This window comes from Ochotona princeps, chromosome 13 (assembly GCF_030435755.1).
Source record: "Ochotona princeps isolate mOchPri1 chromosome 13, mOchPri1.hap1, whole genome shotgun sequence".
In the NCBI taxonomy this organism is placed as follows: domain Eukaryota; kingdom Metazoa; phylum Chordata; class Mammalia; order Lagomorpha; family Ochotonidae; genus Ochotona; species Ochotona princeps.
In genome coordinates, this window is record NC_080844.1 from 502,591 (window position 1) to 520,217 (window position 17,627).

General features: G+C 39.4%; 1 protein-coding gene across 1 annotated transcript; it reads right to left on the reverse strand.

Annotated features, from left to right (window-relative positions):
* Nucleotides 1-444: 444 nt before the first annotated feature.
* Nucleotides 445-1,368, reverse strand: LOC131481724 (putative vomeronasal receptor-like protein 4). Its single transcript, XM_058671860.1, has one exon. The coding sequence runs from the start codon at nucleotides 1,366-1,368 to the stop codon at nucleotides 445-447; it is 924 nt and encodes a 307-aa protein (XP_058527843.1).
* Between the last annotated feature and the right edge of the window lie 16,259 nt (nucleotides 1,369-17,627).

Consider the following 17,627-nt stretch of genomic DNA (forward strand, 5'->3'; position numbering starts at 1 on the left):
CACATCAAAGAGCAAGAAAAGCTGAGTAAAGGATCCTAATCTACAAAAACAAGAGCAAACTTGCAGCAGCTTATATAGAGTAATAACAAAAGCAAATGTTTACCGTCACAGACAGTGTAAAGCTAGAATCAGATATTTAGTTAGTGGGCTTTCAGCAAGTAAATTTAGATTACTTTGTGAAGTAACAAGATGTAAAGACTAGGAGTCAAAAGGATCTTCATATGAGCAAGCTCAGAAAATGTTTTTCTACTCAAAATGAGGAAAGCACAAGAGGCAGAAATGTCAATACAAGAAAAATATTAAACCAAAAAGTTCATACATTTGGCAGTGTCAAGGTGAAAATAAACTAAACACAAGTTAAAATACAAATAATATTCTGCACATTGATATCACACTAAAAATTCTGGATTTATGTATATTTCAACAACAACATATTTTATTTTTTCAGACTTGCTCCATCAGCATTACAATTATTGTTAAATCAATCACGTTTTTGAAAAGACCAAGTATTCTATTATCAGAACTAATATGTACCAAAGGACTGACAGTGGCATAGATGTTTCCCATAAACCTCTGAATATCCACGATGCCTTGCTCATATTTCCACGGTACGGATGAAAAGGCTGAGATGGTGATATCGACACAGTACATAATCACAAATAAACTCACCAGCACTAGGACAGTGCAGGTGGCCCGTTTTGCTGGGGATATTCTTGGTGAAATGCTCATGTTATGAAGGTACTCAGACTTCCTCTGATGGCTACATAAGAAAATCACCATGTATGTACTGGAGAGCAGCATGATTCCTACAAAGAAGACACTCTGGGATAATTCAAGCATAAAAAATATTTTCCTGATGACAGAGTTCATTGAGGAAAATGAGCAGTACTTACTGACATTGAGTAGATTACTGCTGTTAGAATGAGCTACAGTGTAGATGATCATATTGCTACTGGAAGACAGGTTGAGGGACCAAATACAGAAAGAAGCAATGACAATATAATTTGTTAGTTTGTGTTTAAACATTGACAAATAGAAAGAGCTGGGAATTATGGTGATGACCTGAATGATGCTCAGGAGACAGGTGGTGGAAATTGAGAGTGCCCTCATCACCCTACTCACGTAGAACAAAAGCTTGCATTTCAGTTCATTGGGAAAAGTTGGCCATTTGAACATGTCTGCAGATAAAATATCCAGAGCAATAACTAGCATCATTAGGTGCACAAAAGCCAGTTGACAGGTGGTTACATCAGTGGGCCTTGGGCTATGAACCCGGTGGATTGTGAAGATGTGGAAGATGAGGAGAAAGGCATTGCCTAAGATGCCGATGCCAGCTTGGAAAGTATACACATTTCTTAATGATAACATAGTGGAGGCTTTGTTCATCTCAGCAAACTTGAAAATGTGTCAGCTATCTGTAATACAAAGGACAAACCTTGTGTGACCCATGAACTTCATTTTGTCACGAAAACTATCATAAAACATTATTCCTATTTTACCCACTTATTTTATAACCTCTGCATTTAAGTAGAAATTCTTTTTAATAAAAATTTACTACTTTATAACTTAAGTTGTTATTTTATATCATTTTTAATCTTTTGAAGACCTCTATATTTGTGTCCTTCTCAAACAAAACAATCTGATTTTTAATTTCATTTTCTGTACCTTTTCAATTACCCTCTATACATATATGCACACATACATGAAACAAAATGACTCATATACAGAAATAACAGAAATATAAAATCCTTCCCAAACTATATCACTTGCAATGAGTTAACAGAGGACTCACTGCTTAGTTGATTCAACGGCTGTTGAACATGCTTCAAAGCATTAATCTGGGAGAGCAAAAATACTTGTGAATCAGAACTATTAACTGGTTGCTCCATATACTTGTATGTGAACACTTAGCACAACACAGAGCCAGGAGAAGCACTCAGATCAAGTTGACAACATGATTGATAACTTCCACATTGGAAAGATCACAAATAATTTTAATAATCTAAGCATAGAATAATATCTGTGCAATTATTTCAGTTAAATACATATGAAAATGCATTGGTATATTTCATACATCATGAGCCATTGAGTAAAACAAATTAATTTCAAAAGGGAGATCAGGAAAGAATTTTAATATTTCTTTCTTCCACCACAGTAATATTTGGCAGAGTCTCCCTAACTCATGTTCCTCATTCTGTAAATGCCTGCCATGCCCTGAAACAGATTTAATCCTAAATATCATCAAATGTCCTCCTTTTCCAAGAGGCTCTTGATAACATCCAAATTGTGGGATAAAAGTCCTGGTAATTGTGAATGAACAATGACAGCCACAGTGAAATATATAGGTAATTTTTCCCTGAAAGTTCCCATGATCTTACAAATGATAATTTTCTATATTACATATGTGAGTCTGAAAATACCATTATTTGAATTTCAAAGTCAATCTTGTATTCTATATTTTCATGTGAATAATGTTGCACCCATCATGGAAGGATCACTGCAATAAATGCTAATGACGTTGAAAAAGGTGACATCAGAAAATCTGGCTATTGCCAGGTATCTCTGAATCACATTCTAAAAGTTGGTGGATTTGACAGGTGCATAAAACAGAGTATCAAGATGGTGAGAAACCATCTGCAAAACTTTAGGACTAATTAGAACAGGCATTGTGTTTTTAAAATGAATTATGCAAAACTAAAAAGGATACAGAGGGAGAGAAAATCACCCTCTGATGTACAATCTCTGATGTAAAATTTCTTACCAAAGAGGCAACTTAATCACAATGGTTTCTCCCAGAAAATTATTCTGTAAAACATTTTTTCTTATGCTGAACTCAATAGCAGTTATTTGAGTAGTGCTATAGTATGAATGCTAAATTAATCATTATTTTATGAATGAATGAATGCACACTGATTTCTCTCTTCTGTATAGATTTAAGAATAAGAAATATCTATGGTTAAATAATACTGTTACTTTATTACTATGCTAATCACAAGTGTTATCATCATCATAAGTTTTATCATATTTCTTGAGAGGCATTTGAAGACATATGACATCATTCACAACACCAAAATTTAATCAGAAATTCTCATGAAAAAATAGGTGTGACTAGTTGACAATGCTTTCATGGAATTGAATTAGCTGGTAAAATCAAGCAGATTAACATCTTTTCTAACATGATTCACTCTACTCAAAAAAATTTTCAAACAAAATCAACAAATTCTAGAACAAACAGGATGAGCCTCCGATAGCATTGAATTACTACACTGTGTCACCTCTTCTTAGAAGTGGAATTTAATGCAGGCAAACTTAAAACACAGAGTTGGTGGTGACCATATGCACAAGCTCACAAGCTGAGTTTTCAGTAAGATTCAGTTAAAAAAGAAACAAAATTATCACTAAGAGGTAGGAGACAAAAAGAACAGCAAGACAAGGCAACAATCATAAGCACTAAACTTGAGTTCAAAAATGCTCCCTAAAAAATGCATTGCTAAAATCATGAGGTTCAAGTAGACATCAGACGGGGAAAAACTGTGTTAGTAGGGACTAATCACATGATTACCCATGTATCACTCCAATGAGGTGATACCCTAGCAACCTGTTAAATGTTGAAGTTAGACAAAAGAGAAAAATGTCACCTGTGCTCCATGTTCCCTGATGAGGAGCCTTGGGTCCACGTTACGAAACTTCACCTTCCTTATCGGGCATGAATGCACTATCACCAAAGCATGTTGATTCACTTCTGGGCACTTGTATGTTACTAGATCAAAGATAATTAAGTAAGTTAAATTGAAATGTGTCAGACTGTGGGACACTAAGTGCAAATTCCAACTCAAACTGATAGAAAACTACAAGTATATTTTGCAAAGCTATTCACTCATGTGTAAATATAATTGATAAAATTTCCAATTTCAGTGATCTAAAATTGATACCATAAGTGGAGAACTGTCAAAAACCATCCCAGAACCCACCTGCTCTTGAAAAAATATTATACATGAAAAAAAAAAAAAAAGAAAGACACTCACCCAGCTAAGCCTCTGATATGTACACATTGTGAGATGATTCCTCAAGATGTGGTTATAAGGAAGTGATGGTATCAGCTCATCTTCCTCCAGGCCCATTACTGTCATTTGACCTGCAGAAGCAGGACAGCACTGGCCTCATCATCATTAGAGGTGTAGCCACCGCAGGGAAATGTAAACTTTTCTGGGTTCTTTGAGACAGCAGAGGAGAGCAGCTGTGTTCCACTCCTCTCACCTGTGGCTTCATTTCTCCACGGCAAGCCTGCCTGGGCATATTTTCTGCTCTCAATCTTTGCCAAGAGACAAGAGGAAAACAATAAGCTTGACTTCAGGACAGGTACAAGCCACAGCTGATTTCCCAAGTTATCCCCATGGAGACATGTGCTGAGATCACTGCTGGTTCTTCTGTGGTGTTAGCATCTCAGCGAAAGAATACAACAACTGAAAGTAGAAAACTGCTCACTTGTGCTATCCAACTTAAGAAAATATATCTTTTCTCCAAGGGGACATATCCCTGAACCAGGGCATTTGCATTGCTAGCAGAATGCATACTGCATTTCCTCTATTCGACTTTGAGGTAAGCTGATTTCTAGAGGGACAAATATACTCCACATTTCAGAAGCAAAGTGGGCCAAGGTTAAGATAACAATCTATCACACCTAACCTCCGGTGCTGTGCCACCTCCCACTAAGTCTCCTCTGCAAAGTTCACTCACAATCCTTTTTATTTCACAAACACAGAAATACAAAAAACTGCCAGTTATACCCACCAACCACCTATTTGTCACCTTTACCCCTTGATGAATCTAATACGTTCTGGTTTTAAAGTGATGATATTTTTCCACAAGCATATCCACACTTGCACAAACTTCGTCACACTCTAGGATTTGTTCTGCTGGATCTTTGAAGCATCCTCTTTACTCATCTGAATTGTGGGAGGCCCACCCTTCCCAGTCAAGGATGTATGTTGCTATCTGAGATGGAGACTGCTATGGAAGCAGACATGCTAGATGTTCACTGCCAGGCTCATAGAGTAGAGATGCTGCTGTCCTGTTTCTATTCCTGCTATTCTGGTTTCTCATCACAGGAATTCTCAGACTGATATAATTGAAACAAGCAAGTAATCTTATTATTTTTAAAATTTTATGACATAGTTGCATAGGCTCTGGAATTTCCTATCACTGGCTTCCTCATGTCCCCTTCCATCACCTTTTCCCCCTATAATATTACAGTAATATAGTCCTTCAAAACAGCCATAAGTCCATCATTCTGCTATTTAAGTGTATCTTGACATTATAGCTATGACATTGACTGAGAATTCAGCATCCTATTGTCACAATATATTTCTTTCTTTTTTTAAATTATGTTGCATTATGTGGCACAGTTTTATAGGCTCTGCCCTGCTAGATGTCAGGAAATTAATGTGCCTCAAGATCAATTTTTAAATTTTCCTATTTAATTTTATATTCTTTCTAGGATGGGTTTTCATAAATAGGATATGCTTCTAGATATATTTTGATATTGAAGGCTCTCTAAAAAACACGTGTTTACTACCATGCCACTCAGGTGGGTTTTAGAACTGGGAAACTATGCCAGGGTCTGGGCCATTAAAGTAGTATGGGGTACTCTGACATGTTTGGGTTCTTGGAAAAAGGGTGAGGAGAGCATATAGGATTGGCATGCTGACATGGTGCACTGGTTGTTCAGACTTGAGTGCTCATTCACATGCTTGGGTCAAAGGAAGACAGTACACTCTTAGACACTCCATGCATGTACTTGGGTCCCAAGTGAGCAGACAAGGTGCTAGACCAGCACAACATACTGCTAGAAATTCAGGATGGGGAACCCATGCAATCCATTTCATGGTTTATGGATTGATTAGGGAACAGGGTGGGAGGATGAGACCTCTGAGGGAGCATGTTACAGGAGGGGAATGGATTTCTTCAGGACTTCCCACAAGGCCATTGTACTTGTAGGTAAGCAGGGGGCCTAAACAGTGATTTCAAGTTGAGAAATTGAAGGATCCTTTTAGGTCAGACCAATGCACCACCCATGTGGGAAACCCACCCTGAGCTAGTTACCATTGTCCACCACTTGCACATACAAAAGCTAGGGCTGGAGTGGGTGGGTGGTGACGGGTGGCTACCTTTCAGCCTAGTATTCATTAGTGAATGTCACATCAGCGGATGAGTCACATTAGTTTGGCTGTGATACTAACCAGGAAGTGAGACAATCAAGTCTTGGGACAGGTTCTGAGGGGGATATGCGGGCTCACCCCAAAGGCCAAGACTGGAGGATGGAGTATGCCAGGTAAGGACTTAGCACATGCTGGAATATTTGTGATCTGGGCCTGGTGGAGGAAATTGGAGAACTCTCTTTGTGGGCTGTAGCTGCCTAAGATGAGCACAGAGTCAAGGCTGGGCATTGATCTGACCATTCAGAGCAGCTCCTATTGGAGAATGTGGGAGTTGGGCAAACTTGGCTTGACATGTATATAATATCCCTTGATATAGGGATCTTTGGTGTGCCAGACTGAGAGAGGCTCCAGCAATTGCTGGTGCTTGCAAAGTCAGGATGGGTATGAAACAGGCTAGGCATGGCATCTGCACCCTCTGAGCCATTCAAAGCTGGATTTCAGGGTGGCCTGGTGGGACTGGACAGTAGCACCCAACAGTAAGAGCCAGAATAGTGTGGGCTAATCAGTCAAGGCCAATATATCTGCTGGGACAGGAGGTGTGCCAAGTCAGGCTGGGTGATGCATCCCACAGCATGAGCAAGATCAGTGACTGGGAATTAACTTGATAGATGAGCCTGGGTAACACCTCTGTCAAGATGCATTTCCCACAGGTGAGCACAAGAACCAAGGGTAGGAGCAGCCCAGACCAAACTAGGTAACAGTATTTCCAGCATAATTGCAGCTCAGGTCTCGGGATTCAACAGGCTGGGTTGTGCCACAGCTTTAGCCAGGTCACATTAGGGCCAGGATGGTGGGCAGTTCAGGCTAGGCTATACTACAGCATTTGCCAGCATGAACTGGAAATGGTGTAGGCCTGGCTGAGCCAGGCTGCAGCTTATGCCAATTAACGCTGAGTTTATGTGGGCCACGCCAGAATGGGATGTGGCAGTTACGAGCATATGTAAGACTCCAGCAGGGTGGGTAATGTGTAAGGGAAATCCAGGGACTGCCCAGTTGGCCACTTCTCTGCTCATGAACTTGAGAGCTGGGCATTGTGGTGGATCAGTCTTGGAAGGGCTACAGCTTCCATTGGCCTGAATATGAGTTGAGTCAGGGAGAAATATAGGCTGAGCTAAGTGACCAAATTCAATTGGTGTATGCATCAGCAAAAATAAGTGCATGCTGCTTGGATATTTCCACAGCATCAATTGCAAGTACTAGGAATAGGGGCAAGTCCCATTAGGCTAGACAGCAGTACCACCTGGAAAGTGCAAGATTTGAAGCTGGCAGTGGCCCTAGTACTGAAACTCCAGGCACCCTTCTGATGGGCTACATCTCCCAGCAATGAACATGAGAACAAGGGCTGATGACAGGCCTACTGTTTAGCTAGCACCTGCTGGCATAAGTGTGGGCTAGACTGGGATTTAGTGTGCTGAGCTAGGCTCCAACACCATTGATGTGTACAAGAACAAAATGAAACAGGATGAAGTTGAGCACAAAATGCCATGCACATGAACAAAAATTTGATGTGGGCCTATTGGGAGTGTTGGGTGGTCACTCCAAATAGAATGCAGTTCCTGCATGTGTGAGAGGACTGAGTGTGCAGTGAGAAGGGTTGGGCCGCAGCATCCATTGGTTTTTATAATAGATGGGCTTGGGACAGAACTGACTGGGTGACTACAACTACCAGTGTGTGTAGGCTAATGCTAATGATGGACTGAGTCATCAGACCTGGCACTGGTTGAAGCACACAAGAGTCAGGTACTAAATTGTATTCAAAATGAATGAATGAATGAATGAATGAATAAATAAATAAATAAATGCATAAGCAAGGTTTATTTACAGATTCCTCCCACCTAGCTGGACCTCCAGACTCAAAACTCCAACCATGAGTAAAATTGCTAGATTTGTTTTCAGACAGCAGATTAAGAACTGTAGTAGTGGCACATCAGGTGCCATTTGGTACAGTGTACCGAAGTCTATGAGACTGAAGACTCAGCATTCGCTGAGCTGGGAGTGAGCTGGCTTCCATCTCAGTGCATTACCCTGATTCCACAGGGAAAATCATATTGACCTTGGCAACCTGCAGGTCAAAATAGGTACAGGGTGCCCTCAGACCTAAAGACCAGCAGCAACATTCTGCAAAATCAGCACCACCAGCAACCTAGCAATTTATAACAATTTGTGTCCCCTAAATCCTCTGAATTGCTCAAATTCAACCCACACTCACTGGAGGGAGTGGTGCAAGTGACTACAATCAAAGAAGCGGGTACCAAATGCACTAAGTAAAATCAAACTGTAGGCCTACAGGTGACAGAGTTTAGAAATCTTCTCCAAGGAGAGGAATCTGCTAACCACAAGTACAGTCAACAAGAGCAGAGGGGAGACAGAGGCACAATGAATATTATGGATGCCTTTGCCAACCTCAGAGTATAAAGAACTTAAACACTTATCATAAAGTTTCATGGCAGCAATGAGAGGCACATGCAGGAATGTAAGGATTATGATACACAGGAAATAGCAACAATGAAACAAAATGAAGCAGAAATATTGGAAATGAGGGACGCAACGTGGCAAATTAGAAGTTCAGTGGAAAGCCTCCTTAATAGAATGAGGCAGAAAAAAGAATATCAGAATTGTGATATATTTCTTGCTGCAACAGAGAAACAATCAAAAACTGGAAAAGTCAAAGTAAAAAAAAGTATCCAAGAATTAAGAGGTGCTATTAAAAGGCCAAATATAAGAGTTGTGGGAATTCTAGAATGTGCAGAAAGATAAGCTGGGTTTTAAAATGTATTTAACAAAATAACAAAACAATAAAGAAAAACTCCCCTAACCTGAAGAAAGAATTTTGAAATAGAAAAGAGGTGGGCAGAACTCTCAACAGCATTGACCAAAAGCAATTTTTACCATGACAAATAATAAACAAACTGTGTTCAGTTGAATATAAGGAAAAGATCCTTAAATGTTAATGTGAAAAAATCAATTGACATATGGAAAAATGGTATTCAGACTCACAGAAGACCCCTCACAGGAAAGTCTACAGGCCAGAAGAGAATGCAGCAACATATTCCAGGTTATAAAAGAATAAAAAATCATCCCTGAATAACACATCTAGCAAAGTTTTCTTTTGATTTGAAAAGGAAATAAAATTCTTCCACAGTACAGAAAAACTCAACCAATGGACCTCTTCCAGACTTGCCTTGCAAATGATTCTTCAAGATGTTCTCTTCATGGAGAAATGAAATAGCACCCTCCAAAACCAAAGGCAAATAGGGAGAGCATCCCAGTAAAACAACAACAGAAAATAAGCCAAACAATGAACAACCCATGGCTAAAATGGCAGGACCAAATTACCACCCATTCATATTAGCCCTGAATATAAATATAGTAAATTCATCCATCAAACATCATAGGTTAGTAGACTGAATTTAAAAAAAAACTATCTGTTGCCCACAGGAGACATATCTCACCAACAAACATTCAGTGGAAACTATATCTCATGATTTCAATGTTTTATTTCTGTTTCTTCAAAGCATTTATTTTCTCATATTGAATTCTTTATTGACTCATAGATCACACAGTAGCATCGTTTTGCTTTTTTTTAAAAGATTTATTTTTATTACAAAGTCAGATATTTAGAGGGGAGGAGAGATAGACAGGAAAATCTTCCATCTGATGATTCACTCCCAAGTGAGCTGCAACGGCCGGTATTGTGCCGATCCGAAGCCGGGAACCAGGAACCTCTTCTGGGTCTCCCACGCGAGTGCAGGATCCCAAAGCTTTGGGCCATCCTCGACTGCTTTCCCAGACCACAAGCAGGGAGCTGGATGAGAAGTGGAGCTGTCGGGATTAGAACCAGCACCCATATGGGCTCCCGGGGCATTCAAGGTGAGGACTTTAGCCACTAGGCCACGCTGCAGGGCCCAGTAGCATCATTTTCTTAAGAAGGTGTTTGATTTTCTTTTTCATTTCCTCAATGACACATGAGTCATTCAGTAGCATGCTATTAAGCTTTGTGTCATTTTTAATTTGTATCATTCTTCCTTTTGCTGATTTTGTTTTGTGGCTTTGCATTAAGGGGATGTTTAGTACCTTTATATTGGAAAACTATCATATCCAAATGTGAGGATACAAAGCAATCACATCTACTTCCAAATTAAAAACAGAATCCAGAAAAGCTGCTAAGTATATCTTGATAATAGGAAACTGAACTCTCTGCAATTGTCCATATCCACACTGACGCACTTATGATTCTTTATGAAGAATTATACAATTGTATTGTTATGAGGGAATTGGTGGAGATGGTGGGGATTCCCAGAGCATATGGAACTGTATCATAAAATATCCTGTATTGATCAACTCTATATTCTTTCTTATTATCATCACTAATGGTAAAGGGAAAAAAGTTCATCTTTTTCAGATGGCCTATGGGAGTCCTCACAGTTTTTCCATTTCTAAGATCACTGTAGAAAGAACTTTATTGCATGACAATTTCTGCATTAGTGATAGATTCCCAAATAGATCCTACCAGATGATATAATCCCAGACATCACAGTTGGAAATGAAATAATCTCAGATGATTTAATTTTCATGAGATTTTTAAAGAAAATATTTCTTTTTGTCCCACTGAAATTGTGTTAGGAATTGAGGCCAGACAGGAGGTAGCCCTCACTTGCAACTGTGAGATATGCACACACCTCCACCATTCGGAAGGCCAAAGGTGCAATCTACCAAAACAGATCCCTCAGAGGCAGCTGGTGCTGAGATCAGACTAGTGGATCTGAGCAAAGATTTATAATAACATTATGTTGTTATAAAGATTTATAATAACATAATAATAACATAATCATAACATAATCATTAGAGTCTGATGCAGAGGCCTTTTGAATTTGATGACTTTGTAAAAGGGAATGCTGTATGTAGCTGGGAATCTGAATACACAGAGAAGTTAGCACACACATAATGTGGGCACATGTCCTGGTATAGAATGGGTAGTTATAACCACTCAAGTTTATTGTTGTGCATGGTTTACTTAGGAAGAAAGGAGGTGAAGCTGTGACTACAATAACAATCATGATCATTGCCTCTTCCATGCTAACAAAATAGATCAACTATGGCCAATTTTGGTGTCATTCTGGATTCTCACTTCACTTGAGCATTGACCTTAATATCCTGCAGACATGGGCACATTTTGTAGGCACAGTCACTGAAGCAAATTACAAATGTATATATCAAAGACAACACCTCTAAAGAAGAAAAACAGGAAGGGTGGTGGGCGGTGGGTCAGTGGTGGTTGGGTGGGTGGGGCTTAGGGGCGGGAGCCCCTGGGCACCTGTGAGGTCCTTCTGTGTGTCACAAATGCATTAAAGAAAAAATGAAGGTATTATGACTCAGAAAGAGTATGGCAATTCCAACTATTACAAGTAGGAAATATTGATGAAGTACCTGAAAAGGAATGAAAAAATAATCATGGGATTATTCAAAAAGCACAAATAAAAATCATTAAGGTAAATATATCAGCATGTGCTACAAATCAAACATTCTACAGAAGTTTGAGATCTCAAAAATTCTTCAAACAGGCAAGCAGAAAACGCCATGCAAAGTTTCAATGGGTTCATGAGGAAGAAGAAAAATATCTAAGATAGAAGACAAATCCTTGGAAATATTTTAGTCTAACAAACAACCAGAAAAAATATCAGGAAAACTTTTAAGAGTATTTAATGTTAGAAGGCCTAAAATAGCAGAGAACTTCCCTGATGAGGGAAAGGGGGACACCAAGTACAGGAATCATGCAGAACTCCTGATAAGCATGAACAGAAACCAATTTTACCACAAAACATCATAATCAACCTCTCAACCTTAAAAGAGAGAGAGAAAATTTTCCAAAATATTCATGAGAAAAACACTCCAGATTACCTCCAGAAAATCTTCAATTAGAACAAAAGTTGATATCTTAATGAAAGACATACAGGTTGGGAGAGAATGTAGAATAGTAACCCAGGTCCTTAAAGGAAGAAAATTCCAACCATAATATTATATCCATCAATCAGACATAGACACGACTCCTTAGCAAATATGCTAGCATATATGCTACCAACAGAAATACGAATGATTATCACCACAATAAAACAGTGTGCAGGGAGAATCTCTAGTAAAAGGAGATGTGATAACTCATACTCAGTGTACAAAGCAGATGTCATCTACTGGAGCAACGATGGCAACCTGACATTTGAGTTATTTGTTTCAGACTATGTTTCCTTTCTTCAGCAACAGTAGGATTTTTTTTCTCATTGTTACGTTAAGTATTTCTTGTTTTATTGAAAATGCAGATCAGATTTATGGAGATAAAAAAGAACTTCCACATGCTAGCTCACTCACTAACTGGCTACAACAGCCAAACCTGTGATGATCCAAAGCTAGGAGCCAGGAATTTCTTCCAGGTCTCCCATATGAGTGTAGGATCCCAAGGCTTTGTGCCATTCTCTACTGCTTTCCCAGGTCATAAGCAGGGAGCTGGATGGCAGGTAGAGCAACTGGGACACAAAGCAGCAACCATATGGAATCCTAGCTCTTGCAAAGTCAGCATTTAGCCGGCTATTCAGCCATCATGCCAATCCGTATTTGTTGAAATTTTTACCAATGGAGTGTGAAGCCTGTAACTGCAAAATGAAATTAAACTACCCCATTGTTAAAATGTTTTAAGAAATGAAAATAGGAAGGATGGTGTGTAGGTAGGAAGCACCTCTATGTTTCTAAGTCTGTATTAATTTGCTCACTTTTCATAAGCTTTTAAGATTTGAACTGTAATACTGCATCAAGGTGGAGGAATCCACCGGGGGGAGGGGAGGGGGAGGGAGGGGGGGATACCCAGAGCCTATGAAACTGTCACATAATGCAAAATAATTAACAATAAAAAAAATTAAAAAAAAAAGAAATGTAAGGGGGGAAATCCCATTAAAATTAAGTTTCAAATGATATCTCCTGTCTTTCTCTGAGCATTCTAAAGATCCCAGTCAGAAAACTGAAGTTATGTATGAAAATATGCAACTATTCTATAAAAACAAAATGCATGGCTTTAATGAATGCTCAAACCAATGCATTTGTAAGATGTACAAACAAGATAAATACTCACAGCATGAAATTCTACATAAATTTCTAGAAAGAACATTTCAATGCATTTGCATGTGTTCTGATTCAATGCAACATAGGTTTGAAAATCAAGGTTTAAAATACATCTAACGTATGTCCAAAAATCAATGTAAATTTTTTCATGTAAAAGTAGTTTGCATCAAATTAGAATGAAATAAATGCAAAGGTAGGTTTTAAGAGATTCAATATCACCACAACACAGCTCCCAAATACATTTAAACTTCTATCTAAATTCCACTAAACTCATAAAAAGACTTCTTTTGGCTTTTGTTCCTTATTATAAGGTTAAGAAAACCTCATGGGCCCGATATGGTAGCCTAGCGACAAAAGTCTTCAGCTTGCTCATGCCAGGATCCCATATGAGCAATGCTTCTAATCGCTGAGGCCCTGCTTATCAACCAGTTCCCTGCTTGTGACCTGGGAAAGCACCATAGGATGGCCAAAGCCTTGGGACTCTGAACTCCATGGGATACCAAGGAGAGGCTCTGGGGTACTGGCCTTGGATCAGCACAGCTCTGACCATTGTGGTTTCTGGGGGAGTGAATCATCAGATGGAAGATCCTTTGCTCTGTCTCTCCTCCTCTCTGTATATCTTACTTTCCAATGAAAATAAATCTAAAAAAAGAAAGCAAAGAAAACTCATAAAACTAAAGGCTGTCAGTTCCTAAGTGGTCAGTAAGCAGAATCTCAGGAAGATTCACAGTAGAGAGTAAATATATAGCAAAGGCAACAACAAGGCAATTCACTACCCCCCAAAACACATAAAGATCCTTCTTAATCATGGGAAAATATATGGATAAAGGTGACTAAAGGCATGTGAGGAAATGAACCAGAGTACTCTAACACATTACATCCTAAAATCTGCAAATTCTGCATTAGAAGAATAAGAGAGTCTATACAAGCTGACCCATTGGATTGGTTCAAAGAAAGAAAATATCAGCTTAAGAATATGAGCAGAGTCTGTATGGGATTTAAAGGTTTTGAAAACTACTGAGGGAATTTGAGAAATATTCCCACTGTTTTCAGGAATATAGAATTCTTCTTGATATCATGTTTTCTCTCATCCCTTATGAATGTTTCTTTTCTTTTTTTTTTTTTTTTGTTCCTTAAGAAGACTCATCATTAAAAAAAAACACAAAAGAGTTGGCCAACCACAGAAGGTTGGTGTAGCTACATGTGTGGAGAGATAGGGATAGAAATAGGCAGAGGAGAGAGAAGGAAGTACAGCATTGCAGGAAGAGGTGTCTGAAGCTCCCTGGAGTCCACAGGAACAAGGCAATTATTGCACAGGCAAGGGAAGGCAGAGAAATTCTCTCAAGATGGCATTCTAGCTGTTGTGCATTAATGCAGGGAAGATGCTAGTGGGAGTCTTAGTCCATGTATAAGAAATGGAGGGAGGCAAAAGGACTCATATCAGGGCACCAATGGGATAAAAAATGCCCTAAGGAGGAAACTACAGGCAGAGACCTGAGCAGCCTCTGCCAGAGGAGGGAATGCCACTGGGGAAAGGGTAGATGGGAAATGAAACATGCAAACTGGAGACACATGGGGTAAGATCTGAGCCACCCCCAGCCAAAAGACCTCAGAGCTGGGCCACCCAGAGGGCCATTAAAATCACCCAAAACAGAAACACAGCATTACCCACCACCACCATGGTCATAGGTTTCTTTTGTTGACCCAGCAATGTAAGGTCAGACTCCGAGGGTGTATAACAATGGTATGGCACCATAAAAATGCCCAGCAGACTACAGGGGAACCCAGTGGTGGAGTTACAAATTCTGTGACAGGGGCTCGGCAGCGTGGCCTAGTGGCTAAGGTCCTTGCCTTGATCCCATATGGCCGCTGGTTCTAATCCTGGCAGCTCCACTTCCTCTCTATCTCTCCTTCTCTCAGGATATCTGGCTTTGTAATGAAAATAAAATAAATCTTTAAAAAAAAAAAACAAATTCTGTGACAAACCAAAGCCACACTACCCCATGCTGTCACTTGCCCATTAGAGATGAGTGAAGGCTCAGTGACTCCAGAGTGTGGAGAACCGAGCTGCTGATTACACACTGTGTAGCAGTGGCTGCATCACTCCCACTCTAGCCAACTTCCCAGTGGGTAGAGGCTGTGAAGTCACTCAGCAGGAAAGGGCTTGTGCACAGAACCGGAATTTGCAGGCTCTGAGTTGCAAAGTTCCACACCCACCTGAGACTGGGAAACGTGAATGCTGAGGAGAGTGGAAGCACCAGTCACCCACAAGTTGGCAGCAGCAGCTGACAAACATCCTAGTTGCCTGGCCATCTGATGGGCCGCACAATGCACATGGCAGTGGACCAATATAGTGGTCCCAGGAACTCCTAAAAACACATCAGAAGCTAACATCTCAAAATGACAAGAAAACACATAGAAACAGGAAGAGTTACCAAGAAAATAAATAATTCAGATGAAGGAGAAAGCACATGCCCAAAAGGTGACCAAAAAATAACCTCAGTCTCAGAGTTGTGAGATGAAGACAGGAAGAAGCTACCAAATAAGGAAAATTTAAAAAGCATCAGGAAACTATGCAGAGACAATGAGAAGCATTGGGCAGAACTCAAGGACTTCAAAAATAACATTAGCAGAGAAAATAAGCCAGATCACAATGAAATTTCAGAATTGAAAAAAAAAGCTTGACCAATGGAATGAATGCTGCAGAAGAAAGAATATCAGACAAAAGAAGGGAAAGATTTTTCTCATTATGACACATGAAAGGAAACAACATTAAACAGAGACAACAGCATGCACACACACACACACACACACACACAATCATGACAGGGCTAAACCATAACCTCTCAATACTGACTCTAAACACAAGTGGCCTAAACTTGCCAATCAAAAGATATAGAATAAAACAATGGATCATAAAACAGGACCTAACTATCCGCTGCCTACAGGAGACATACATAATCAACACAGTTGCAAAGAAGCTGAGTGAGAGGATGGGAAAAGAAACTTCACACAAATGGAAAGAAGAAAAAAAGCTGGTGTAGCTTTTCTAATTTCAAATGATATAGACTTCACAAAGAGAGATATTGAGATAAGAATGGACACTACATAATGATAAAGGGAGTCATTCACCAAGAAAATATAACAATAATACATATTTACATGCCAAACATGAGAGCATCCAGGCATATGGAAAAATGAAACAGAAATATAGGTCAATGGAGTAGAAAAAATTTCAGAAGGGAACCGCACATGCACATCTATTTAACCTTTAAAAAACAAACGAACAACAACAAACTCGAAAACAACCTGAGAAAAAGGAAGGTCTTTTCATTAGATGCTGTTGGGATAACTGGCTAGCAGCTTGTAGAAAAAGAAGCAAGACCCACGACCTTTCACCACACACAAAGATCAAATCTAAATGGATACAAGATCTAAACCTATACCTACAAACAATCAAACATTTGGAAGATAAAGTTGGAAATACTCTGCAAGATACAGGTGTAAGCCTTGACTTCCTAGAAAAATCATCAAAAGCAAAGGAAGTATGCAACACAATAAACAAATGGGACTACATTAAGCTAAGAAGCTTCTGCACAGCAAAGGAAACAATCAACAAAGTAAAAAGGCAACCAACAGAATGGGAATTCTTTGCACACTACACAGGAGACAAAGGGCTGATTTCCAGAATATACAAAGAACTCCAGAACAACAATAAAATCATAAGAAATAAACCAGTGAAGCAATGGGCATGGGAAATGAGCAGACATTTTATAAAGGAACAAATGCAAATGACTAACAGACACAATAAAAAATGCTCAAGGTCTCTGCCAATAAGGGAAATTCAGATACAAACACTGAGTCTCCCCTTAACTTCAGCAAGAATTGCCCACATACAGAAAACTACTAACAATATCTACTGGCAATCTTGCTGTGAAAAAGGCACCCTACTCCACTGCTTGTGGCATTGCAGGCTGGGGCAAGCATTATATAAGTCTGTATGGAGAACACATAGGCAATTAAACCTCCACCTACCATATGACCCAGCAATAGCACTTCTAGGAATATATCCAAAAGACTTGTTACATGAGACAGCAACATGCACTCCAATGTTCATTGTACCATGGTCACCAACCACAAGAACATGGAAACATACTAATTGCCCATTAACTGCCCATCTACACTATGGGATACTACTTGGCTATATCAGAAAGTGAAATACAATACTTTGTGGCCAAATGGGCAAAACTAGAGACCATTGATGCTAAGGGAAATGAGCCAATCCCAAAAGGTCAGATATCATGT